Raw genomic sequence first — 26,576 nt, 5'->3', positions numbered from 1 at the left:
AGTTCCGGCACTAGTCCCTCCACCTGAGGGCCCTGCAGCTAGAGACCCTAGGACTTGGCTGTACACACCAGTTGGCCAGCACTAACCCTAGACCAACATTACCAGCCAGTAGACAGGCACCAGCCCCAGGTCACCTTGGGCCCCATCCCTGCCCACCAGCAGGTTGATACACCAACTCCAGGACCTCCAGGACCCTGCAGCCAGAGACTCTGGGACCTGGCTTTGCCCACTAGTGGGCCGGCACTAGCCCCAGACCAACTTTACCAACTCGTTTGCAGGACCTGCCCTGGTGCACCCCACCCCCCATCCCACCCTAGGCCCTGGTACTGGTCCTGCCCACTAGCAAGCCAACACCAGCTCCAAGACACCTTGGACCCCTCAGCAGGCCTCTCTAGGATCCAGCCCCACTCACCAACAGGACGACACCATCTTTGGGACACCCTGGGCCCTGTAGCCAGGTGTGTCAAGATCTGGCACCACTCACCAGCAGATCAACATTAGATCCAAGGACCCAAGTCCTGTAACCACCCACCCTGAAACCTGGCTCTGCCCACCAGTGAGCCAACATTAGCCTCGGGACCCCTTGGGGATCCACAGCCAGCTGCCTTGTGACCCAGCCCTACCCAGCAGCAGCTGACAGCCTCTACATAAGGCAGGACCTGGCAACCAACTGAACTGGGGGTCAGCCATGCCTGCCAGACCATTCAAAGTGGTCAGCTTGCTATAACAGAAGGGCCTGTGCAGTCTCCATAACGGGCACCCCTGGAGCATACAGCTCTGGTGACCAGATAGGAAGGAGTGTGCTGCTGGAACAGATAGGCCATCTCCTACTAAAGGGCAGTTCTCCAAGGTCAGGAAATGTAACCGAACTACCAAATATTGATACATAGCAAAGAAATCAGGAGAAGATTGGATGAACAGAGTGAAAACATAGAAATTTTTAACAAAGAGTATAAAATATAAAATGACTAAACAGAGGTTAAGAATGTAATAACTGAAAGAAAAAATACACTAGAAGGAATCAACAGTAGATTAGATGATACAGAGGAACAAATTAGCTAGAAGATGGAGTAGTGGAAATCAATGAAGCTGAAGAAAAAGAAAAAAAGAATAAAAAGAAATGAGGACAGTTTAAGAGACTTGTAGGACAGCATCAAGCATACTAACATTTGCATTATAGGGGTCCCAGAAGGAGAAGAGAGAAAGGGGAAGAGAACGTATTTGAAGACATAATAGCTGAAAACCTCCCTAACCTGGGATGGGAAACAGACATCCCCAGGCCCAGGAAGCACAGAGAGCCCCAAACAGCATCAACCCAAGAAGGACCACACCAAGATACAATTCATTGTATTATTAAAACGGTAAAAACCAAAACTAAAGAGAGAATAGAGAATATTAAAAGCAGCAAGGAAGAGTAACAAGTTACCTAAAAGGGAACTTCCATAAGATTATCAGCTGACTTCAGCAGAAACCCTGCAGAGCAGAAAGTAGTGGCATGATATACTTAAAGTGATGCAAGGGAAAAACCTACAACCTAAAATACCCACAAGGCTTTCATTCAGATTTGATGTAGAGGTCAAAACTTTTACAGACAAGAAAAGCTTTTAGCACTACCAAACCACCTTCACAAGAAACGTTAAAGGGATTTCTGTAAGTGAAAAAGAAAAGGCCATTTTTTTTTAAACATCTTTATTGGAGTATAATTGATTACAAGGATGTGTTAGTTTCTGCTGTATAACAAAGTGAATCAGCTATACATATACATATATCCCCATATCTCCTCCCTCTTGCGTCTCCCTCCCACCCTCCCTATCCCACCCCTCTAGGTGGACACAAAGCACCGAGCTGATCTCCCGGTGCTATGTGGCTGCTTCCCACTAGCTATCTAGTTTTTATCATGATGGATGATGGAATAAAAACAACCATCTAGAGAAATAGCAGTATTTTTGAGAAGGGGAAAAATTGTAACCTGGAGTGATTTTCACTGCAAGAATAAACATTTCAGGCATGATAAAATTTTAATATGATAATGTCAACAGGTAAAAGAATGTTAGAGAATTCAAGATAATTAAGTTATAAGAACTGTCATCTGATCTGTATTTCAGAATTCCAAGACCCTTTGCTCAGCTCTTTGCAGCCACCGTCCAAAGGGCAGTTGTTCAACTATCTGTCAGGGCTCATCCTGAAAAGACACTAGGAAAAATGAAAACATGAGGAGAGGGTTTTGGGCAGTACTTTTTTTTTTTTGTCTTTAGATAGATTAGTAAGGGAAAGGGGTTGCTAATTTAGCATTGTCTGGGATTCTAATAATATCCCCGCGATCCTGGAGACCACATTAGCTGGTTTTGGAATTTACCTACAAGAAAGCAAATTTACTTTTCTAAAATAGACCCGACCAGCAGGCCCATATATTCATTGATCCATGAACATTGTCACTCCAGGGAGCCTCCTTAGATCCTTGTTAAATTTCCATATATGACTCGCAGTCTTCCTCTAAAGCCAGCTCTGACCATCCCTCCTTGAATCTTGGTCAGTTGGACGTTCTGCTTACTTGTCCAAAGGGTAATAAACACACCTCAAAATAAATTAAAAAAAAAAGGTCACAACTAGAAATGTGAAAATTATGAAAGAAAAAAATATCATTGGTAAAGGCAACTATATAGTAAAGGTAGTAAATCAACCAAATACAAAACTAGTAGGAAAGTTAACAGATGAAAGTAGTAAAATTACCTATATCCACAATAAGTAGTAAAGGGATACATAAAACAAAAAGATGTAAAATATGATGTCAAAACAGTAAATATTGGGGTGGATGGAAATGCAGGGTTGTTAAAATGCATTTGAACTTAAGAGGGGAGCAGCTTAAAATAAATTACTTAATACATATATAATGGTATACATAAACCTCATGGTAACCACAAACCAAAAATTTATAATAGTTACACACACACAAAACAAGAAAGGAATCCAAGCATAACACTAAAGGTAATCATCAAATCACAAGGGAAGAGAGCAAAAAAAAAGAACAAAAAACAACTACAAAAACAACCCAAACACAATTTTAAAAATGGCAGCAATTACTTACCCATCAATAATCACTTTACATGTAAGTCAAAAGATATAGATAAACCAAATTGATAAACCTTTAGCCAGACTCATCAAGAGAAAAAGAGAGGGGCCAAATCAATAAAGTCAGAAATGAAAAAGGTGAATTTATAACTGACACCACAGAGATGCAAAGGATCATAAGAGATTACTGTGAACAATTTTTCACCAATAAAATGGACAACCTAGAAGAAATGGAAAAATTCCTGTAGATGTACAATCTCCCAACATTGAACCAGGAAGAAATAGAAAATATCAACAGACTAGTTACCAGTAATGATATTGAATCCATAATAAAAAGACTCCCAACAAACTATAGTCTAGGACTAGACAACTTCACAGGTGAATTCTACCAAACATTTAGAAAAGCGCTAGCACCTACTCTTTGTGAACTATTACAAAATATTTGCAAAGGAAGGAATGTTTCTGAACTCATTCTACGAAGCCAGCATCACCTTGATACCAAAACCAGACAAACATACCACATTAAAGTCATGTGTTTTTCTCAGTAGATTGATAAAAAGAATGAGAGATGTCAAATCTATCATAGATAAAACTAAAGGTAAACTAGGAATAGAAGGGAGCTTTCTTAGCCTGGTATTTCTTAGTAAAATGTAAAAGTGGTCTCCTAAAATCAGGAAAAAGACAGGAGGCCTGCAATCACCACCTCTATTCAACATTGTTCTGAAAATCCTGGCATTTGTGGAAAGGCAGGAAATAGAAATAAAATAATGACTGAAAAAGAAGAAATGTAACACTATCTTTCTCAAGTGATTGTCTCTATTGAAAATCTAAAAGGATCCACAAATTATTAGAAATAACGAGTATTGCAAGATGGCTGAATATAAGATCCATATTAAAAAATAATCAATTGCCTTTTTTCCAATAGCAACAGACAAAAGATATCAGTCAGAAAAAGATATTATTGACAGTAGGAAGAAAAATGTATCTAGAAACATATGCAGGCTGTATGGAAAAATTATGAAACATTATTGTAAGACATTAAAAAATTAAATAGAGACATTATCTTCTTGAATAGGAAGATTCAGTATCTAAAAGATGATTCTCACAAATGATTCAATGTACAGATTTAACTTAAAAGTACATTAATTTTGTGAGAAACTTGATGAGCATAAAGAGGCCCCAGGGCTTCCCTGGTGGTGCAGTGGTTGAGAGTCCGCCTGCCGATGCAGGGGACACGAGTTCGTGCCCCGGTCCAGGAGGATCCCACGTGCTGTGAAGCGGCTGGGCCCGTGAGCCGTGGCTGCTGAGCCTGCACGTCCGGAGCCTGTACTCCGCAGTGGGAGAGGCCACAACAGTGAGAGGCCTGCGTACCGCAAAAAAAAAATAAAAAGAGGCCCCCAAATAGCCGAACATTTCTAAAGAAGAAGAAAATGAGAGTCCTTGCCTTATTAGTACTCAAGACTTATTTTAAAGATATGGAAGTTAAGATGGTATATTACTGACTTTGGGATAGACAAATTGACCGATGGAGTGGAATATAGAACCCAAAACAGACCCACAGAAGTAGGGGAACTGATAAGGAGAGAGAAGGCATTGAGATCACTGGGGACGGCAAAGATTTGACTACATTTATGAGGTAAAACAAACTTATATGATCTTGATGGAGTGAAAAATTTCTTAAACACAAAATACAAAACAAAAGGAAAGGTTGATAAGTTCTATGAAATTAAGAACATCCGTTCATTAAAAGACACTGTGAAGAAAGGAGAAAGAAAAGCCACAAACTGGGAGAAAAGACTTGAAACACATAGCTGTCAAAGGATTCGTGTATATATACATGCAGACATGGATCAACACGTGCATACATACATGCAGCCAGGAAGTCAATAAGACAGAAAAATGTTTCACACAAGAGGAAAGGGAAATCGGAAGTAAACATATGGAAAGATGATCAACCTCATATGCAGTCACAGAAATGCAGATTAATACCACAGTGGGATGCTATTTTGTATTTACCAGATTAACCGAAAATTCTTATGCCTGACATTACCAAAGTTAGCGGGGTAGTGGATCACCAGGAAGTTTTTATACATTTTCCATGGGAGTATAAATTGGTGTAACTGGTTAGGAAAAGTTTGTTGGTGCTATCTTACAAAGTTGGGCATCCACATCCCAAAAGAGTCAATAGTTCACATTTTTATGGGGTATTTACCTAGAAGGGTGACTTTAAGACTGTTTTTACTAGACAGTAACAAATATACTTACAATTTGGTCCAGTAAACACATAGGGGTGGGTGGGTATCAAAGATTCATGAAATAATCACCTTTCTTTGTGCATTGCAGTTTGATACTATCCTATTTTATTTTTAAAACTTCCTGATTTTGGTCTTCTAATGAGTGGTTTGCTACTTAGAGTTTGAAACAGCACTATGCTATAGGCATTTTGCACGTGTCCAGGGAAACTACTTATATTAGGATATAAGAAAAATACTGTTTATAGTAGCAATATTGTTCATAGTAAAAAGCTAAAAACAAACAAATATCAATGACGGGAATGGATAGATGTTTTGGTATATTTGTACAGTTGGACATGGGCAGCCTTGCAAATAAATAACTTACACATGTAGCAGCAAAGATAAATCTTTGAAAAATGTTGAATTAAAACAACATATAATATTTTGTAAAACTAAAAGCAATACAAAACAGTATATAGTTTAGAGATGTGTAAATGCAATGAAATCACATACATATACACGCACACACAGAGGAAAAATATGAGAATGATAAACACAGACTTTGGTGATTAACTTTGGGTTTGAGAAGGCAGGTGGAAGAATAGGTGAAGAACACCTGGGCAGATAGAGTATTAGTTCTGACCTGTTTCTTACTTTGGTGATTTTAAGGGAGTTTGTTATTATTATGCTTCATTATATATACATGCTACATATATTCTTTATATTTGTCAAATTAGATCAGTGTTTTTAGTAGCTTCATATATCTTGAGTTCTGCAAACCTTTCTTACTTTATTTCTTGAATAATTTTCTGCATTTTTTCTTATGTTCTTTTTTTCTTATTTTCAAGAGAAGCCAGAATTCTAGATTTTTAGAAAATATCTCCTAGTTTTAAGGTTTTTCTTGAGAAGAAACCCTTTGAATGTCAAACAAAATTGGTTTATGGACCAGATTTGCACATAGGCCTCCAGCTTTCTTTTTGGTCCTTATGCTATAGTTCTCCTAGAGAAGGGCTTCCTGGGGCTATTTTTCCCATGGGAAGAAATGGTTTGTCTGGTGGATGTTAATGGATGCTGGTGGAGGAGGATCCTGCATTGTACTCTTGGGACTGTTCTATATGTACATGTGCTGGCGCCTGTTCATATGGACTCGAGGATTGTTAAATTTTCAGGAATTTTGTGAGCTGGTTTTCAACAACCATACATATCTTGAAATTGGTCATTGTAGCAGTATCAGTAATAGTACAAATCAGAATATATCCTACCTGTTTGATACCACTTTCCCCTTTTGTTTCATTATATTGTCATTTTCCACATTTAGAGTATCTTTCTCTGTGGTCTGAAGGGTGAATGAACTTTATTCTTGGCCATAGTGACTATTATGCTGTGCTTGTTTTTAATAAAAGAGAGTCTATAAGGAACTTAGAGGTACTAGACTCATTTGAAAGCTATTTTATTAAAATAGAGGTCAGAAAGAAGTTCTGTGTTTTGAGTCACTAAATTCCTTACTTTACCTTTCCTAGCTTCTTGGAAAGCGTCTTCTTAAAAAGTAACTCCAAAATCCTAGAACAAAATTTAGGTCTTTTGCTCTTTTCAAAGGAAAAAAAACCCAAAAAACCTCTTATGGCTCTTTTTTGAGATGTTTTATTCTAAACAAATTCTCATTGTTAGAAGTCCTCACTGCCCCCCTTCAGGTAGGGGATGTGTAGGTTGAAAGCAGTTAACTGACTATTTTGAAATATTAGGCATGAACAAGTCAGCATGGTTGCACAAACATGAGATGATCCCAATCTAATAACGGCTGTTGTTCCTGAACTTACCATCCCTCCTCCGGGTGCATGATGTGGGTACCTCACTACTGGGACCTCCATTGTGCAAATTAGCAGTATAGAATATGCTGTTCTAGAGCAGAGGTGTTTATCTACTTTTGACTAGTCTTTCTGTAATTAGATGGTATTTCATGAAGAGCTGGAAAACATTTTTAGAATTCTTTGTGAAGTAGAAACTCTGAGGGGGCAGACCCAGTTCTCTCAAGTTGAGGCCTCAAGGAGTTGCTATCTAATAAAAAATAAATATTTAAAATAGGTTTTCACCAGAATTTTAAGTTGTAGAGTCTAGTGTGATGTGGATGATATTTTTGTAAATAATCTTCCACAGTAATTCTTTAAAATGTTAGGCATTTCTGGCTTCCTTTTCCTTTTTATTCTGATGAAATAAAATTGCAAAAGCTTTTATTTAGCTATGTAAATACAGAGCTGAATTTGCATTGAAATACAGGTAATTATGTTAAAAGGCTGGATCACAAAATTCATCTATCTAACAAACATCTTTTTTTTGTAAGATTTTGTTATACTGTAATGTTCTATAAAAGGAAATAATTTAATTTTGAAAGTTTTCAAATTCTCTGATTAGCTTTTCTTCATGTGATTGAAAAATCTCCTGTTCTTATGCATTTTTCTATCAGAAAAAACTGTCTCTCTGTGTCAAATACATAGAAAATATTTTTGTACAACAGAAGAGAAAAACTTTGTATGAAAAATCTTATGTAAATTTTATGGGGTAAACCTCATCTCAAGTAGTGCTTCTCATTTATTTTACTTTTGTTGGCATGATTTTGAATTTTAGAATTGAGACACACTTCACTTGAATTTTAGAATTGAAAGCCTTGAAGCAATACAAAACAAGTCACTCATAATTAAAAAATAAAGAAAAACCCACCACAATATAGTGGAAACACTCTTCTGTCAGACTTTTATCTTTGCTGCCTTTCTGTAGGGGTTTGTTATTGGAATCAAACTCTTTGCCTGTCCCAGCCTAGCTAGCTTTGTACAAGAGAGTATTCTTTAATGTTTTGGTAACTACATGATCTATCTTTCTTTCTGTCATCTTTATCTTAAGCTAGAAGTTACATTCTATTTCATAATATAAAGTTATTCTTCTGTAAGAATATCAGATCAGCATAACACTTCTCAGAGACATTGCCATAGATGCTTATTTTGTTGTAGAAAAGTTAAATTTTGTACGTTCCTAAAATCTAGTGAGTTTCTATGAATTGTTTTGATATATGTTTATTAAGGCATTCCATTTGTAAATCTCTTGATGTAGAGGCAGAAGATGTGGATTCTAGTCCTCTCTCTACTGTATGGTACTTTTCCTAACTCCTCTCTGTTGTGAGAACATAGTGGGTTTTTTCCTCCACCTGTACCTAGTATCTAGCATAATAACTGGCATGGTAGATCCCCAGTTGAAAGAGTAAATTGACTGGGATCCCATTGGTGTAGACAGGTGACCCAAGCTGTACTGCTTTCCTCTCATCTTCAGATTGGATTCTCTCATGGAATACCTTTCTGTCTGCCTGTACCTAAAATTCAAAGAATTATGCCTGTACTGGCCTGAGTTTGATTCTGCCTCTTCCATCCCAGTTCATGTTGTTTCCAGGATGTGACTGAGGATGATAGAAGGAACATGGATGGAGCAGTTTGATTAGTTATTGTGATTCGTAAATTAGGATAGTGCCAATTTGCTGGTTTAGAGTTGGAGGTGTAGCTTAGGAGTTCAAGTTTGAAATGTGAAGTTAGTTGATGCTTACCAAGTGCAGATGTCAAGGAGGCAACAAGATAGGAGTTTGGAGTTTAGGAAAGTAGTCCAGGCTTGAGTTGTGAATTTTGGAGTCATCAGAATGTCGGTGCTATGTGAAGACTTGATAATGGGTGAGGCACCTAGAAAGTTACTGTAGAGAGGAAAGAAGTCTGCCAAACCTGAGACATTATAATGTGTCAAGTCTGGGATGAAAAAGAAGAACCATGAAGGAGACTGAGAAGGATCAGCCAGGGTAGGGAGGTAGGAAGAAAACAGTATTCTGAAAACCCAACCGAAGAAAGTCTTTCATGAAGACTGATTGATCAAAAGCTGCTGATAGGTCAGGTAAGGTGAATGCTAAAGAGTTGACTTGGATTTTGCAACATGGTCGTTACTGGTGACTTTCACCATGTACCCTTTTGGAAACAAGTGTTGAGGCTACTATGGGCAGCTGCTTATTTGCTGGCAAACGATGAAAAAGCTCCATCGCCTTAGCAAAGCTCCCAAAGCAATTTTGGGAGGCATCCTAATTTGACTTGCTGGACTTTTTGGTTGTAAATCCGTTTAGAAAAAACTAGTTATGTGAAACTTATCCTGGTTATGGACAATACTTCCCATAATTTGATTTCTTGTAAGTAAACTACAAATGAGAGTATTTGGAAAAGTTTTCCTCAAAAAAACCCACAAAAAAACATATATATATATAAATTTATATATATATATATATATATATATATACACCTTTCTGTGAAACATAATGTCTGATTTATCGTGCCTTAATATTAGTCTCTGATGCTAATTTATCATGGTTTAATAATAATCTCTGGTGTAAATTCAGAGTTTTTGAATATGAATAAAGTATGAATAATTTTTTGCCAAAGTTTAAAGTGTTGTATTTGTCACTTCATACATTTAGTCATTATATTCTTTTTAATTACATAAAACATTAAGCTAAGAAATGTGCTTGTAAAGCTATAAATCCACCTAAAACTCTTTCTAGTATCCCATTTTAGGATTTAGAGATTCTTTTTTAAAGCAAATGGATCTTTTTAAAAAAATATTTATTTATTTAGTTGTGTCAGGTCTTAGTTGCGGCAGGCGGGCTCCTCAGCTGCGGCATGTGAACTCTTAGTTGCAGCATGCATGTGGGATGCAGCTCCCTGGCCAGGAATTGAACCCTGGCCCCATGCATTGGGAGTGCAGAGTCTTAGCTACTGCACCACCAGGGAATTCCCAGGATTTAGAGATTCTTGAGTAATGAATATAAAAGAGCTTTCATAAATTCTAGGTATATCCGTTTTAAGCTTTCCATTTGATTTAGAGGCATCTGATACTTGTTCACGAAAAATCCAGAGGGTTTCTTTTATTTTTCTTTTTCCTGCAGTTTAAGTTTTCACAATTATAGAATTCAAAGCTTTTTCAGATTTCTTTTTTGTTTTACTTTATCTGAAATAAAGCTGATTCTGAAAATACTTAATTGTTACCACAGTGACTGTTATAATACAATTTGAGAGATTATGCACTTGTTATATTTTCTTTGCTATTGCCTAAATGATTATTTGATTTTTATTTTATATGTAGTGTGTTAAGAATTGATTAGTAAAGAACATTTTCAAAGTTTGCAGAATTGTTTGTTGGTCAGCGGGTTGAGCTGTTTAAAAATCAGTAATTAATTTAGTTAGATTGGATGCAATCCAGTTTATATTTTACTCTCCCTCCCCATTTGATGTTATTACAAATTAGAAATTGGAAGTACTGAATTATAGTATGTGAAAGATTGATTAATGAAACACTCTAGTTAGCTACCTTTATTAGTTTTCCAAGTAGTAACTTACAGATCTCAATTTTAGTTTCCTTTATCCTCTTGCCAAGAATGACGGAAAACTGACACAGGTATCTAGGAATCAGTTGTTTTCCCTTATGAGTTGTTAACATCCCCTATTTATTGATTTGTAATCTAGAATAGAGTAGTTACACATCACAGTTTGCAACTGATGGTTTTTCTTCTCTTTTTGGAATTTTATTGCCTTTGCTGACTTTCATTGGGTGTTAATTACATTATAACTGTAATTTTGTGAAAATTACAATGTTTTCCTAACTATAGCAGGAGTAATGGGCTTCTCAACCAAGCTCTGTCACTTACTCTAAAATATTACCTAGAATATTCTAGAATTTGACAAGCTCCCCCCAAAAAATCATTAAAAATTTTTTTATGTCTTTTTCATGGTTGTTAGCTTTTAATTCCACAGGCAATATCTAAGTATGTGTTTAATGTAAAAATTTAAAACCCTTTTCAGCAGCTTTCCCTCATTCCCTTTCTCTCCACATAAGTAATTACTGCTAATATGCTAATTTAATATGTATATTTTGGGGCCTTTTCCTGGCTTTTACTTGAATATATATTTATATACATTGATAATGTATATTTATATACATTGATAATGTACATTGATTATGTACAAACATATATGTATATATGAAAAGAACCACATAAACAGGTTTTTTAATTTTATTTTTGGAAATTTTTAGTTTTCTAGGAATTTATCCATTTCATTTAGATTGTCAAATGCATTGGTTTAAAGTCATCCATAATATTCTTTTATCTGTTAAATATCAGAAGAACCAACAATGATGTCCCCTTTTCATTCCTGATATTGGTAATTCTTGTCTTCTCTTTTTCTTTGATCAGTCTCTCCAGACGCTTTTCAGTTTCATTATACATTAAAAAAAATCTGTATTGGGCTTTGTTCTCTATTGTTTCTGTTTTATTAATCCCTATTCTGGTTTTTATTAATTCCTTTCTTTTTTATTCAGGTTTAATTTGCTACTTTATTTTAGTTTATTTATTTTTTTAATTGAAGTATAGTTGATTTACAATGTGTTAGTTTTTGGTGTACAGCAAAGTGATTCAGTTATATATTAATATATACACATATGTGTGTGTGTGTGTGTGTGTGTGTGTGTGTGTGTATTCTTATTCTTATGGACATAGAAAACAAACTTATGGTTACCAAAGGGGAAAGGGGGTGGGGGAGGGATAAATTGGGAGTTTGGGATTAGTAGATATAAACCACTGCTTTATTTTAAACTCATTCAGGTGGATCTTTATTTCACTTATCTTCTTCCAATTAGACATATATTAGACCTTCTTACTTTATCCTTTATCTCTGTCTTTTCCATATTTGTTTTTCCTTACCTGTCTGTGAATAGTTTCTTGTCACCCATCTACCAGCTCACTAGTTTTCTTGTAAGCTGCACCTGATTTGTTATAAACATTGAGTTATTTTATTTCATTTTGTTTTCGTTCTTTAAAAAATCTGTTTTGTCACTTTTTATAGTTTACAGTTTCCTGCTTGGCTTTATGTCTTTGACAATCAGTGTTTGATGACTTTGGATCTCAATTTTACATGGATATTTTTCTTCTTAATTGTTTTTTTCTACTGGTTCTTACTGTATCTTGTTTCCTTGGTTATTCTTTGGCTGTGTGATAGACACTGTATTTGAAAAATTATTTCTGGGAATAGTTTAGAATCTAGTTTTCGCCAATGTGGATTTTTATCACTGCAATTTAAAAAATGACTTCCTAGTATTGTTTGCTATGGATATACCATAATGTATATAATTATTCCTTTATTGATGGGCTTATAGGTAGTTTTTAGTTTTTTACTATTATAAACAACAATGCAGAAAATATCATTATACATATTACTAGGGTATCTGAGGGAGCCTTAATAAATAGAAATCATCCTTCTCTCTGAGGTTTGGCATAAATTGAAAAATAAAATAAAAAGTAGCAAAAAAGGCAAACTGTTATCTTTATTACTGATATGATCTTTATTACTTTATTACCGTTCAGTTGAAGGTTGTGGCTTTAGATCTGTTGATGAGATTTGCTCATTTGGATCGCCAGCGTTAGACCGGCTTACCCCAGTCAGAGCTACACTGAAGCTCTGGCCGCCTCCTACAGCAGTTGGCCCAGATGCAGCGTCGCATAACTCACAGGGCACTTTTCACGTAGGCATCAAGGAGAACCTGTGTTCTTGGAGGCCAGGTGCATTTCCAAAAGAAGGAAGAAGGAGGGAATAGTTGAGCCAAGAATATGCCCATTTATTCATTTTGAATTAGCCAATTAGATAAAAAATAATTTGTTAGGGTAGAAGAAATTTTGGGGCAAAAGTTATAGGAGAGTAGAACCCACCTCTCTAATGCTGCATATATTTAGTATGTCAGGGGAGAGGAGAACATCTGTATGACCATGTACACTGGACACTTTCCAGTTGGGAAAGTGAGTGGCTTTGTTAGAAAGTACCTCTGGAGACAGATGGCTGGAGCCTGCACTCCTGCTAAACTGATCCTCACACATTGAGCCAACTGTCTGCTAGGTTACTAAAATGGGGAAGAAAATGTGCCTCCAGGCCACCCATATGTGTTTGTCTATAATTAGCTAGTAGTTTTGTTGTTATTTTCTAGTTTACTTATTGCATATTGGTCAGAGAATGGCTGTGACATTTGTACTGTTTTGAATTTATTGTGTTTTTGCTTTGTGCATCCTGTGTTATTTGGTGTATAGGTATTTTATCACTGCTAGATCCTTATTGTGGATTTTTGCTTTATTAAGCCTTAATAAGTACCTTTTTTGTTTGTTTATTTAATTTTTACCCCAGTGTTGCCCTTATTTATTAAGGTTATGAGATGTTTTCTTTGTATTTGACTGTGTATTTGACATCTTTCATATTTTTAAAATATTATTTTCTGTTTTGTTTTAGATGTTTCTCTGTTGTTCTGCTTGTTAGCTGGGTTTCGTTTTGTGATCCAGTTGGAGTCGTTTTCTTACTTGATGGTTATAGCTTCTTAACTGTATTGATATGTTTGGTGTTAGGTCTGTCATTACGATTTCCATGCCTTCTGATTTTGGTGATTTTACATTTAAAAAAATAATCTTAAATATGCTGTGTGTTTTCATGGTTCTGTGTATAGGTTTATTCTAGTAATGGGAAAGGGTTGTATTTTTGTGTCACCTGGTTATCTTTATTATTAGAACTTTATGTAGTGTACTTGGTCCTCTGTTCCTTTAGAAAGTTCTGTTGACTTCTTACTATGAGCAGTGATGGAATTGGCATATTTCCAGTTTTAAGTTCTTTCCTCCAACCTTTCTCTTATCCCATCATATTTTCTTACTGTTTTCTTTATAATTCTAAATTGAATCATACCTGTATTACTTGATTTATCAATTTTAAATTATATCTCTATTGTTTATAAAAGATCAGGGAACTAGTGTACTTTCTTTTGTTTATCATTTTTATATTAATCAAGTCATATGCTTTTTAAAAACAGGTTTATTGAAGTATAATTGACATATAATAAATTGCAACTTTGAAGTGTACAGTGTGGTAACTGCGACCTGTGAAAACATAACCATAATCAAGATGGTAAACATATCCATCACCCCCAGAAGTTTCCTTATGGCCCTTGGTAATCCTTTTCTTCTTCACCTCCCTGCCCTGCACCTGTCCCCAGAAAACTACTGAACTGCTTCGTAACACTAGAGACTAGTTTTCACTTTTGAGAATTTTTTATAAATGGAACACAGTATGCATTAATTTTGTATGTTGTCTTTTAGTCAGCATACGCTTTTTTGAGATTCATCCATGTTTATCATGGATCAGTAGTTGGTTCATTTTTATTGCTGAGTATTGTTCCCTTGTATGGATGTACCACATGCTGACATTTGGGTTGTGTCCAGTTTGGGGCAGTTACACATAAAGCTGCTACACATATTTGTATGTAAATCTTGACCATCTTTACCTTTACTACTGTTCCCCAAAGAATTAAGGCCCTTACTGCTTCTTTCTGTCAGTTTTGTGGATTGATGAGATTGTCAGTTTCTCTGGGGATTAGAGGAGGTGTCCAGAGCTTTGCCTGGGAATCTTCTTTGAAATGCAAATCCTTGTTTTAGTAGGTCTGGGTGAGACCTGGAATTCTACATTTTTAACAAGCTTCCATGAGATGCTAATGCTGCTGGTCCACAACCCCACTTTGAAGGGCAAGGATATAGACCCTGAGAGTTAATGAAGCAAGGCAGTAAAGCTGTTTTTTTCCTACAGGTCAAAAAGTAAACTACTTCTAGTGTTATACTTTTATTAGCAACAAAATAACTACATTTGCCCATGTTAAGCAGCATTTGAAGTGCCAGGGGCTCTATTCTATCTGAAGTAGCAGTTGACAGTGGAAGTCATTACTCAGTTACACTTATTATAATCTCCCAGACAAGGCTGTTGAGTGGGAGCATGTGGGGATTTAACCTCAGCAGCATCCCCTCTCTGCATTTCCCCTAGGGAGGCTTTATTTGATTTGGAATTTTGGTAGGAAGGGGATGCTCAGGTGTTGGCTCTTCCTACTTTAATAACCTATATAGTCATATACTAGGGACAGTCTGGGTTGGGGGTTCCCAGGGAAAACTCGAGTCAGAACTCTGTTACAGTCAACTGACTGGTGCCTTGCATCTGGCTCCTGAGGTTTCCCCAATTGGATCCACTGAACTGTGGTGTTGCTCTAGGTTTCCAAGAGTTAGAAGAGCATAGAACCAGTGTGCTTGTCGGAGTTTCTTAGGAGTCTCAGCATTTCCCTTTCTTGAGGTACATGGCTGCACATCCTTTGGAAAGGATGGCTAACAATGCTGAGTCCTTCCTCAGGGACTCTGAGTCTGGGCTGTAAGAACTGGTGATAGACAATAATGGGTACAGGGGAGAGCCTGGAGCCAGACCACCTGTGCTCTAGTTGTGGCTATCCTGGGCAACTAACAGCAACTCCTCAACCCAGTAATAGTTCTGATGTCATAAGGCTGGTAGGAGGTTTAAATATTTCTGAGGTGCTTAGGAGAGTGGCCAGACATAGTAAGCACTTTCTACTATTTTGCTAGATCCATAGGTAGCTACGTAGAAAGACAGGAAGGCATGTGCGTAAGTGGTAGCTTAGAAAATTCAAGCAGCTTTACTCAGATTGCACAGTGGTCTCTTTTTTGAGTCCTGGGAAGGGTGGCTCCCATTTGTGGGCCTCCAGCCCCCGGTGTGGTGAGGAGAGTGTGTTTGTTGGCGTCTAGTCAGGCCTGTTCCTTTCTCAGTGGCCCAGACTGGACCTCCGGAGAGCCAACATGCAGCCAGCATGCAGGCTTTGGGCAGGAATGGTTTTATTTTGTTTTTTTGTGGTTCCTTTGAAACTTGATGATGGCAGCTTAACCTGAAGGTAAAGTTTTAGCTGAAATTAGGGATAATTTGGAATTTATTATAACTTTCAGTTAACCTTGATTTTATTTCTATTCTCCTTCAATGATTTCAATAAAGTCAGACTTTTGGTATTACTAAATGGGCATTTGTTTTGAAATATTTAATTCTTGTGTTTTCTATAAGAACACTATTCTTAAAGCAAAACCAAATTTAAAACTCATGAGTGACACTAGCAGTCCCTTAATAATCGCACTGTTTATGTTTTTCTAGAAACATCTGAAAACCTACATTATGTACTGTATTTATCTCAGAGCTGAAAGGAGCCCCTCACTTGCCTTTCCCCCACGTTCGTGGCCTCTGACTCGTTATGCTCGCAGAGGGTGTCCTGCAGACTCTGGAGTAGACAGGGCCTGCCTTGTAGCTCATTTATTTTCTCTTAAAATAGCAACACTTTAATTGTTTGCTTTAATTATATTTTTAGGAGAATTCAAAGGATGATTATCTTCTTTGTCATACCTGGCTCATTTCCTGGTGCTAAACTCAAAATAGTATCTAATCCTGTTGGTTGCATAACACATTGAGTCATCATTTCTTCCTATTGCTGTTGGGAATAGCCACTGCTCGTGGCGGTTCCCGTTTCATTCAGTCTCACTCTGATACAACTGCCAATTTGATATTTCTTGGTTCTTTGAAACTGATAATCTGCCTTTCAGATGTTTGTTTTATTGAGTTTTCTCTAAGATTATTAACTGCTCCCAAGTAGAAGAAACACTATGTATAAAAACAAGCATATTAGGTAACTATGAAACTAGCATGTACTTTGAGGTCACTTACATTTTCCTGAAAAATGTTTACAAGAAAAACATCTTTCAGGGAAAAATTAGGATGATATAGAACTTCAGGACTTATAATATTATAAAATGATTGAAATTTAATTACTCATTGAATGCTAATTCAGTTCTATTTAAATAATTCTTTTAGTAGGAAAAATTTTATAGTCAGCTTTACAGAATGATAATTTATGTTAATATTCAAAAGTACCAAGTAGTTTACCTATTTAATGATTTGAGAGTATTAATACCCTATTTTCTGTGTTCTTTGTAATATAAGGACCCCACATTTCTTGTCATTTTTATTATATATTTTTATATAAGTTGCAATGTTAAAAACTTTTATCTCCTTGAGAAAATACCTTAAGTTCTTAACTGTCACATTTAAAAAATAATTTTCTTTACTTCCAGAAAGTAAAGCATATAGCAGAAAAGTATTGTTTTCTAACTTCAGAATTAAGAAAAACTTTAGCACGAGATGATTCATTTTAGCCCCTTCCCACCAGTGCCCTCATCTCCCAGGTCAGCATGTTTGCATTTGTTTATTTCTTCTCCTTTCCTACCACTGCATTATATAAACTCCATCCTCATACTTCAAGTCATGTAGAACCTGAAACCTGTCTGTTGAACATGCCCCTTCCCCCATCATTTTATTTTGTCAAAGTAATGTTTGTTATAGACTTCTCACAATGAAGGGAAAGGGTATATATACATTAATTTCATTTGTGTTTTTACTTTTTTTCTTTTAGTGACATTTTATACTTCTGAAAAAATGGTGCTTTTTAACTTTCTATTGGCTAAGTGTGATTTTTAAGTGTAATATTTATTTGAGAGTATTAACTAATAAAAATGTAGAGCAAAGCTTTATGTCTTTTTTTTTTTTTTTTTTTTTTTTTTGCGGTATGTGGGCCTCTCACTGTTGTGGCCTTTCCCGTTGCGGAGCACAGGCTCCGGACACGCAAGCTCAGTGGCCTTGGCTCACGGGCCCAGCCGCTCCGCGGCATGTGGGATCTTCCCGGACTGGGGCACGAACCCGTGTCCCCTGCATTGGCAGGCGGACTCTCAACCACTGATCCACCAGGGAAGCCCAGCTTTATGTCTTTTTGAGGCAATCGTTGTGTTGCAGTATTAAGAACATTACAGTTGACCAGGAATTTTTCCTGTGTTCTTTCCATTATGCTTTAGAAATTATGAAGTGATAGAGTATTTCTTTTGTAATTTACATTCATTTTATTCCTTTTACCCTTCTATTTAGTCTACATTTTCAATGCACAGTTTGATGTGAAGAAAAATTCTTTTCCATATATATCATATCAATTTGTTGCTATTTTTAGGGGAAAAAAATCTAAGGAATATGAAATAACTCCTATTTACCATGAGTTGAAATTTTTAGAAATTGGAACTTGGTGGTACACATATTTCAGGCTTGGGTTTGATTTTGGAAGCCTTTAAACTCATTTTTGTTAATTTGTTTTCTGATACGTCAGCTTCCAGCAGATATTTAGTGAGTGCTGAAGACACTCACTGTTGACCAGCATTTTCACACAGCAAGGAGAGAATACCCCACTCTTCCTGTTGCTCTCTCCATCTTAGGAACTCTGCAGTTTTTCTTTTCTGTAGCTCCATAGGGCTGCATATATTCATGTTGTTCCATTAAAGTATTAAATGAAAGAAGTTAATAACAAGAAGAAGAGTAGAGAGAATACCAGAATTAATGGAGTTAGAAGAGGCAATGAAAAATCTTGCGGTTTGTTCCAGAGTGGTAGGAAGGATGTTATTGACCAGCATTGATGTGATGTTAATCTTTACTTCTGAATGGAACTGTCCATTCAGAAGGTGAATGTGAATGCTCTCCTGGAAAAGTGTGTACAGAGTGCCATGGAAGCGTAAAGCAAGGGGCTTTTGAGCATTGCCTTGAAAGATAATTAGGGACTAGCTAGGCGTTCCAGGCAGAGGGCAGCTTGTACACAGGTTTGGATGCAAATGACTTCTGAAGGTGCTTTAAGTAATTTGGGGCTGGAACACAGAGTAGGTGTGTGAGGTTGGAGAAGGGGTTGGGCAGGTGGGCAGACTTAGTTCATCAGGTGCCTCCTGTGCCATGCTAAAATTTTCACAAATTTTACCCTGAATGTGGAATAAATCATTGTACTGTTTTAAGTAGGGGAAGAGCATGACCCTGTTTGCACTTTAGAAAGATTATCCTGCAAGAAATATGGAAGTTGCATTGGAAGGGGCACATTGCAGGTGAAGGAGGTCAATTAGAGATCTCCTGCTGGTGCAAAATGAGGGGGCCCAGAACTTTGGCTGTATGAAAGGGAGGGAGATTTGCCAAATTGTGACCTGTTAGACAGGACTTAGAAAACAATTAGATGTAAGATCATTGGAAAAGAGGACATCTGGAATGACTTCTGGGTTTCTGTCTTGAGTAACTTGGTGAATGGAGATGCTTGGTGAATGTGAGATAGAATCTAGAAGAAGGATTGACAGGAAGTTGATTTGAACATGATAAAGTATTTAAGTGGAGATGTCCAACAGACAGGTAACTGTAGAGATACAGTTTAGAGAGAAGTTTGGGTTTGAAGTGGTGATTTGTATATCATTGGTATTACGGATGGGAAAAGTTAAGGATAGGAAAGAGACCTACTGGGCAGAGCTTCTATTTAGAGAGGAAGAAGGCTGAGATATAACCAGAGGCAGAAAGAAAGGCAGGAAAAATGAGCGGGAGGAATCCAGAAGGCAAATGAAGAGAGGAATTCAAGGAGGAGGAGTGTTCAGGATTTATGTCTCTGATATTCAGAGGCAACGAGTTTAATAGGGACTGGTGCCCATTGGTTATGGGACAATATCATAGTGTCACTGGTAAGCGGAGCAAGAACGGTCTCGGTGAGATGAGTGGGACTAGAGCTGTGAGGTGGAGATGAGTGGGAGTGATGAAATGCGTTTACTCTGTTCCCTCTAGATGCTTGTCTTAGATGGAGGTGAGCCAAGGCCATAGTGAGGCCTAGGGAAAAATTTTGATGGGAGAGACTTGAGAATGGGGAGGTAGCAGATTGAAGGAGTCTAGAAATATGATAATTTCTATAGCTAGCTTTGTAGAAAGGAAGGAGAATTGGGAGCTGTGTAACAGTAATTCCATTGTACTTGTAGTGGCTTGAGGTGACCTTGGGAGCCAGTTGGATTAATTTGCCATTATATTACTTTATTAATTTTTCTTTTTTGTCAGATAAAATAACTAGATTTTATTTTTTCATTAAACTCATTTCCTGACTGTAAACACTGACATAGCTGTCTGTTCATTTTTTTACCAGGTGTGCTGTAAAGCACATTGTGTGGAGCACCTTTGAATTTGTCCTGTCCTTTCAAGCTTCCACCTCCCTGCAAAATGCTCAGACAGGTGCAAATAGTGAAATATGCCCTGTTCCCAAGCCCCGTTCATCCCTGCTCTATCAGTAGTGCTTTTGCCTCAGGTGGCAGCATCTATATGTGCTCTATCTCAGCCATTTCAGCTTTGCTCTTAGAATAAATTTAATAAATTTCTTCATGTATGAAGAAAACTCAGTGTACTTCAACAAATTTGAATAAAGCTCTCTATCTGAGGAATTTCACATATCAGAATACCTATGGAAGAGAGACTTCTAGAGATGGTATTTTTAAATTTTATTTTTATTCATTTTTATTTTATATATTTATTTATTTTAAATTGATATATAATTGGCATATAACTTGTGTAAGTTTAAGGTGAATGTGTTGATTTGATGTATTTACATATTGTAATATGATTACCACTGTAGCATTAGCTAACACCTCCATCATGTCACACAATTATTATTTCTTTTTTGTGGTGAGAACAAATTAGGAGATGGTACCTTTTTAATATCCACATTTTATTCATATGTTAAGCTTGTTCAGCCTACTTCACATTCCCATAGTCAAAATAAAATTTATAGAAAGGATTCTGCTTCACGGAATAATTAACCAGTTAGTTTTGGAACTACTTGTAAAAAATGAAATCTGTATATTTACAGAAGTTTCATTAAAATAATAGTGTTTCTGGACTAAAGAAAATCTGGCTTTGAGTTCTGTGATTGGCTGACCCCTTCCCAGTCATGCCTTTGGGCAGGTTCTCAGTATCTCTTCCATCTGAAGTGTGTGGTATTTGATAGAGCCTGATCACTTTCTAGCTACTGTTCATCATACTCATTGCCAAATGGTAGAACTAGTGGGTTGACGCCCAGCAGCCACTTGGACTGCTTCTGTCTTGTTTGAGTAGATGTATTACTTCTTTAAATGAGGCTCTATCATTCTGAGTACCAGGGTAGCCTATAAAGGGTCATGAATTTTGCATTATACCTAAGTCATTTGAACTTGAAATTTGTGTGAACCAGACATCTCATAAAAGGCTTCAGGCTTGAAGAATACAGAATCAGAACTATGATTCTTTTAATTCAACAGAAAATGTTTATGAATGTATTTCAATAATATGGTAAGATTTAAAGATATTACTGCATATTTATGTGATGAAACCCTATACAATCATTACATTTTCTAGAATAACGAAGAATGAAATGCTTATTTAGTTAAAAGTAAAAGGGATATAAAAGTCTATAGACGATATTTCGTTTAAAATTATATTCACAGAAAAAAATGTAAAATAAATTGCATAGTAAGGTAACACTCTTACTGAAGGAGCATAAAATCTTTCTTTTTATTTCAGCTAATCTTCCAGTGCCAACCATTGCAGCAATAGATGGACTCGCTTTAGGTGGTGGACTTGAACTGGCTTTAGCATGTGATATAAGAGTAGCAGGTGAGAATTAATCCTATATAAAAACATAACTTTTTAAAAATGAGGTTTGTGCCTACTCTTCAGATTGTTCCAAATATTTTATTTTTTTCCTGTTGTTGAATAGAACATGTAGAAAAAATCACCTCCTGGGCTTAATGAAGTATTTAAAATTCCCAGTTAAGAAAACAGTCTTTTGTAGTATCTTGTTCAGTCTTAGCAGGAGGAAAGGAGAACAGGAATTGGGTCAGACAGACTGAATTTGGATCTTAGGTCCTGCCCTTTTTAGATCAGTTTCCTCCTCTGAAATGGGAGAAATGACGGTTACTGTTGTGAAGATTAAATGAGTTTGTGTGCAGCATGTGACTAGTCTAAGCACATAATTATTGTTAGCTATAGTAGTAATAACTTAATCTCTTTGAGGCACACTTTCTTCCTGCATGGTTTTCTGAAGACTGGATGAAGTGTTTATGAAAATAATGAAGGAAACAATTAGTGCTAACCATGTGCTGAGTATTGACTTGGTGTTCAGCTAATACTTGACACATATTAGCTCACTTAATCTGCCTAACATCCCTGTGAGATAGGTACATACTGTGGTGCTTGAGGAAGCTAGTGCAGAGACAGGTGAAGAAACAAGACCCAGATCAGTGATAAGCTGGATTTGAACCCAGGCAGTCTGGCGTCACGGCTCTCACTTCTGTTATCCTGCCAGCGTACTGCATGCTGCCAGTGCTGTCCTCAACACTATCTTCTGTATGGTCACAGTGCTGTCTGTATCCTTGTCCCTCATAGGGGTGACATACAGGGGCTCTGGGATCAAGGACTGGGCGAGGTAGGCAGCAAGTATTTGTCATGGTTCTTCCCCTGGTTCCCACTGTCTCTTCTGTTGGAGCTGCCTGTTAAATGTAGAGTCAATATAATTATGTTTTTACTAATTTTATGGTAACTGGCTCTTGGAATTTGCATTTGCTAATCCATGTGTACTTTTCCCCCATTTCGCTTTATTTTAGATCTCTGTTTTCTTGACTGAGATTTTTGGGTTTTAAACTGAAAAGCCAAGTTACACGCAATCCATTTTTGAAAGAATGCAAGTTCTGGGAATCAGGATATGGGAAGTAGTCCAAGAACATTTGGATATGCAAATAAAGAAATAATTAATATGTTTTAAAGTAGCCGTGAAAACAAACATGGAAAGAGGAACCCTGTCCAGCTGTCAGAACAGCAAAGCCATTTGTCAAAAGTAACTAGAGATTTGGTCTTGAAAAGTTGCCATATCTGATATGATATATTAAGCTGTTTGATCTGGAGGGCTGTTCAGGCAGCTAAAGAATTCATACTTGTCAGACACAGCCTCTCTCCTCATCCTGAATAATTAATGAGATCTAAGCCTTCAAACATGACTTGGCAGTATCAGGTCAAATTATGTAGTCACAACCCTGGTCTTTCTGCATCAAAAATTAATTCTCTGCCAAGCAGTTTTTAACAGAAAATGTTGTGTGAATCTCTTAATATATGTCATTTAGAATGTTTACTTATTTCCATAACTAAATGCCTTCTGAAGTGATTTTTAAAAAGATTTGTGACACAAATTTAATTAGTAAACAATATTTGTAGCTTATTTTCCTAACTTTTTCAGGTCATCATATTTGAATTTGATGATGTGGATGTTACTTAGTTTTCTTCTTTCCTTTTTAGCTTCTTCTGCAAAAATGGGCCTGGTTGAAACAAAGTTGGCAATTATTCCTGGTGGAGGTATGGATTGTTCACGCCCATCTTGATTTGTTCCTCAAAACAGAGCATAAGGCAAAAAGGTGTTAGTTGAAAAGGCAACATTTTGGGTAAAGAGACTAATGCTGTGTTGTTTGCTTCTGTAGCAGAGTCCTTATTCAGAATGCATTCTTTAGCTTCCGTAGGTGTGAAGATTGCAGACCTGTTGCCTGTTGCTCTCTTTTTGTGCTGTGTCCTGTGCTTTTCTGTTAGATTTCTGAACTTTAAAATTATTGCATCAGTCACATTATTCTTGAAGGATAACACCGATATTTTGAAACTTTTATGTCAGTATGTAAATGTGTGCGTCCTCAGAGAGCTTTATACACACAGTCAGACCCCAGTGGAGGAGGGGGCAGGGCTTCCCAGGCTTCCTGCCAGCTTACTGTGTTTCTCTGCAGCTGGACAAAGGTTAGGGTTGGTGGGTAGCCTGAATTTTGAGCTGAGGAAGTGTTGTTTCTTCTGTTACTACAAAAAAGGTGAGCAGCTTCTGTTGGAAGACTCATTTAAGAAAGTACTTTTCCACCATTGATAATGAAATCTGCATCACCAGATAAATCTGACATTTTTGTTCTTTCATCTGATGCAGAGAATTTGGAGACATTCTCATTCTGTGAAGTCATTCTTTCAAAAAGTTGACTTCACCTAAGGATGTGCACATTGATAACATTAGTTTATGAATGAAATAACAGTAATAATGTAAAAATTAAAGGCAGTGTTTGAATACTTCCTAAGTTAAAAGTATATGTTTAACCTTATCATTATAAGAATATTTATCCTGGTTAAGGTGTATAGGTAGAGATAAAAACATAATTCAGTGAAACTGAAGACTACCCAGATCAATATATAAGACTCACTGAGTTTTCTACTTTGGTAATCCGCAAAAATAATATTCTTGTAGGTAAAAGCATTTACTATCTACCTGTTTTACCATGCCAATCTTTTTCACAGTGACTCATGAAAACCCTAAAAGGATTTATAAGAAAATAGACCCAATTGAAAAGAATTATCAGATAAAAATATGTGAAATAATACAAGGTTTAGAAAAAGGATGATATGACATGTTTCTGAAATTCTTTTAAAGAAGTAAGCATTTATTCATAATTAGGATATGACTGAGCCTAGAAAGATAGTGACTGTAGTTGAATGGTGGGCCCCCTGAGAGATATGTCAATCTGGAACTTACGAATGTGACCTTATTTGGAAAAGGGGTCTTCGCAGATGTAATTAACTTAAGGATCTTGAGATGATTTCATCCTGGATTGTCTGAATGAACCTCAGATTCAATGACAAGTATCTTTATAAGAAGAGGAGAAGATTCAAAAAAGAGAAAAAACAAAGAGAAGAAGGTCTTGTGAAGACAAAGACAGCAGAGATTGGAGAGATGCATTTGCAAGTCAAGGAAGAAAAAGGATTGCTGGCAGCCATCAGAAGCTAGGGGATTCTTCCTCAGAGCCTCCAGGAGGAACCAACCCTGCCATCATCTTAATTTTGGACTTCTGGCCTCCAGAACTATGAGAGAATAAATTTCGGTTGTTGTAAGCCACCAAGTTTGGTAATTTTGTTACAGCAGCCCTAGGAAACTAATACAGTGGTTTTTAATGTTTAAGTAAGTTTTTTGGAAAGGGAATTAGTAGGTGGCAGAGATAGGGGATAGAAGGAAAATGAACTTGATAATTTGAATATTTACCAAGTCCCAGATATGAAATGTTTTGTATTAAAACCACCAGAAGATAATACTGTTGTGTGAGAGTATAGTTGGGTTTGATTAGATGCAAAAAGCTTAATTGATTATACTAAGAAATGAGGGTGGTAGCTTTAGCTCCTTCCATCTTCCCTTGGGAGCTGCCTGTGTCATATTAGGTCTAGAAGTTAGCATTTTCTTCACAGTGTACTTAAGTGCTCTGGGGTCCTTAACAAATTTATTTGTTATAAAACTCAGAATGTTTTAACATTTTCCATTTGTTTATAAAAGATAGTTTTCTGTCTTTTTGTTTTCTTTCCTTTTTTTCTAAGTGAGTCTGAAGGAATATTAGTTGCTCCTTTAATATAATGAAGTTTTCAAGTTTATAGCTCATAGTACATGTAATTATGTAGTACTGAATTTTTTATTTAAAATGAATCTAATTTTGTATAAGGCCACATACTCACATTTAGATAATAAGAGGTGCATGCACAATTTTTGCTTCAGTTTTATATTAGCATTATGGCTATTAAAGTACCCCAAGTAAAGCCTGTTTTTTTTTTTTTTTAAATAATAGCAGAACAGTTTGTTTTAAGTAAGAATTTTTTTTTAAGTGTATCTAAAGGAGCTATTTCTGAAAATTTTATGGAGAAAATCCTCTTCTGTCCTATGCATAGAAGAATTTTTTTAATCCACAGATATTTTCTCCAATTTCATTTCTCTCCTCCCCTTTCTCTTAGATCAGGGGTCCCCAACCCCCAGGCCATGAACCGTCACTGGTCCATGGCCTGTTAGGAACCAGTCCATACAGCAGGAGGTGAACAGTGGGCAACCGAGCGAAGCTTCATCTGTATTTACAGCCACTCCCCATTGCTCGCATACTGCCTCAGCGACGGCATTAGATTCCATAGGAGCGCAAACCCTTCTGTGAACTGCACATGTGAGGGATCTAGGCTGCGCGCTCCTTATGAGAATCTAATGCCTGATGATCTGAGGTGGAGCTGAGGCGGTGATGCTAGTACTGGGGAGCGGCTGCAAATACAGATTATCATTAACAGAGAGGTTTGACTGCACAGAGACCATAATAAATCAGTTGCTTGCAGACTTACATCAAAACCCTATCAGTGAGTGGCAAGTGACAATTAAGCTGCATCTGGTAGCAGGCTTTATAGTGGCAAGTGAGTTGATGTACTTCAGCTGTATCTGGTGGCAGGCTTGAAGTTGAATCTGATACTTATTTTAGTCTGTGTGTGGCCTGCCCATTATTTTATTTACCACTTCCATCTGCGCCTCTTTGCCACATTGCGCACTTGTCTCAGTCACACGTAAGCCCACAAGCTAACCCTAGCCAAAATGAGTAAAAAACAAACATCACTGGAGAGCTTCTTTGAAAAGGGGGAGAGACCT

The 26,576-nt window shown here is 36.8% G+C and overlaps 1 protein-coding gene across 2 annotated transcripts in view; it reads left to right on the top strand.

The window, feature by feature from the left end:
- The window catches only part of AUH (AU RNA binding methylglutaconyl-CoA hydratase), a 162,225-nt gene that overhangs the window by 63,522 nt on the left and 72,127 nt on the right, over positions 1–26,576 (top strand). For both annotated transcript variants that reach the window (XM_027091939.1, XM_027091940.1), the window contains 2 exons: positions 21,647–21,739; positions 23,414–23,470. In XM_027091939.1, the coding sequence (XP_026947740.1) occupies positions 21,647–21,739; positions 23,414–23,470 (150 nt within the window). The remainder of the gene's footprint in view (positions 1–21,646; positions 21,740–23,413; positions 23,471–26,576) is intronic.

The sequence above is a fragment of the Aethalodelphis obliquidens genome, unplaced genomic scaffold (genome assembly GCF_003676395.1).
Source record: "Aethalodelphis obliquidens isolate GAN/ISIS:26980383/991018 unplaced genomic scaffold, ASM367639v1 scaffold74, whole genome shotgun sequence".
In the NCBI taxonomy this organism is placed as follows: Eukaryota; Metazoa; Chordata; class Mammalia; order Artiodactyla; family Delphinidae; genus Aethalodelphis; species Aethalodelphis obliquidens.
This window is presented reverse-complemented; position numbering and strand designations above follow the sequence as displayed.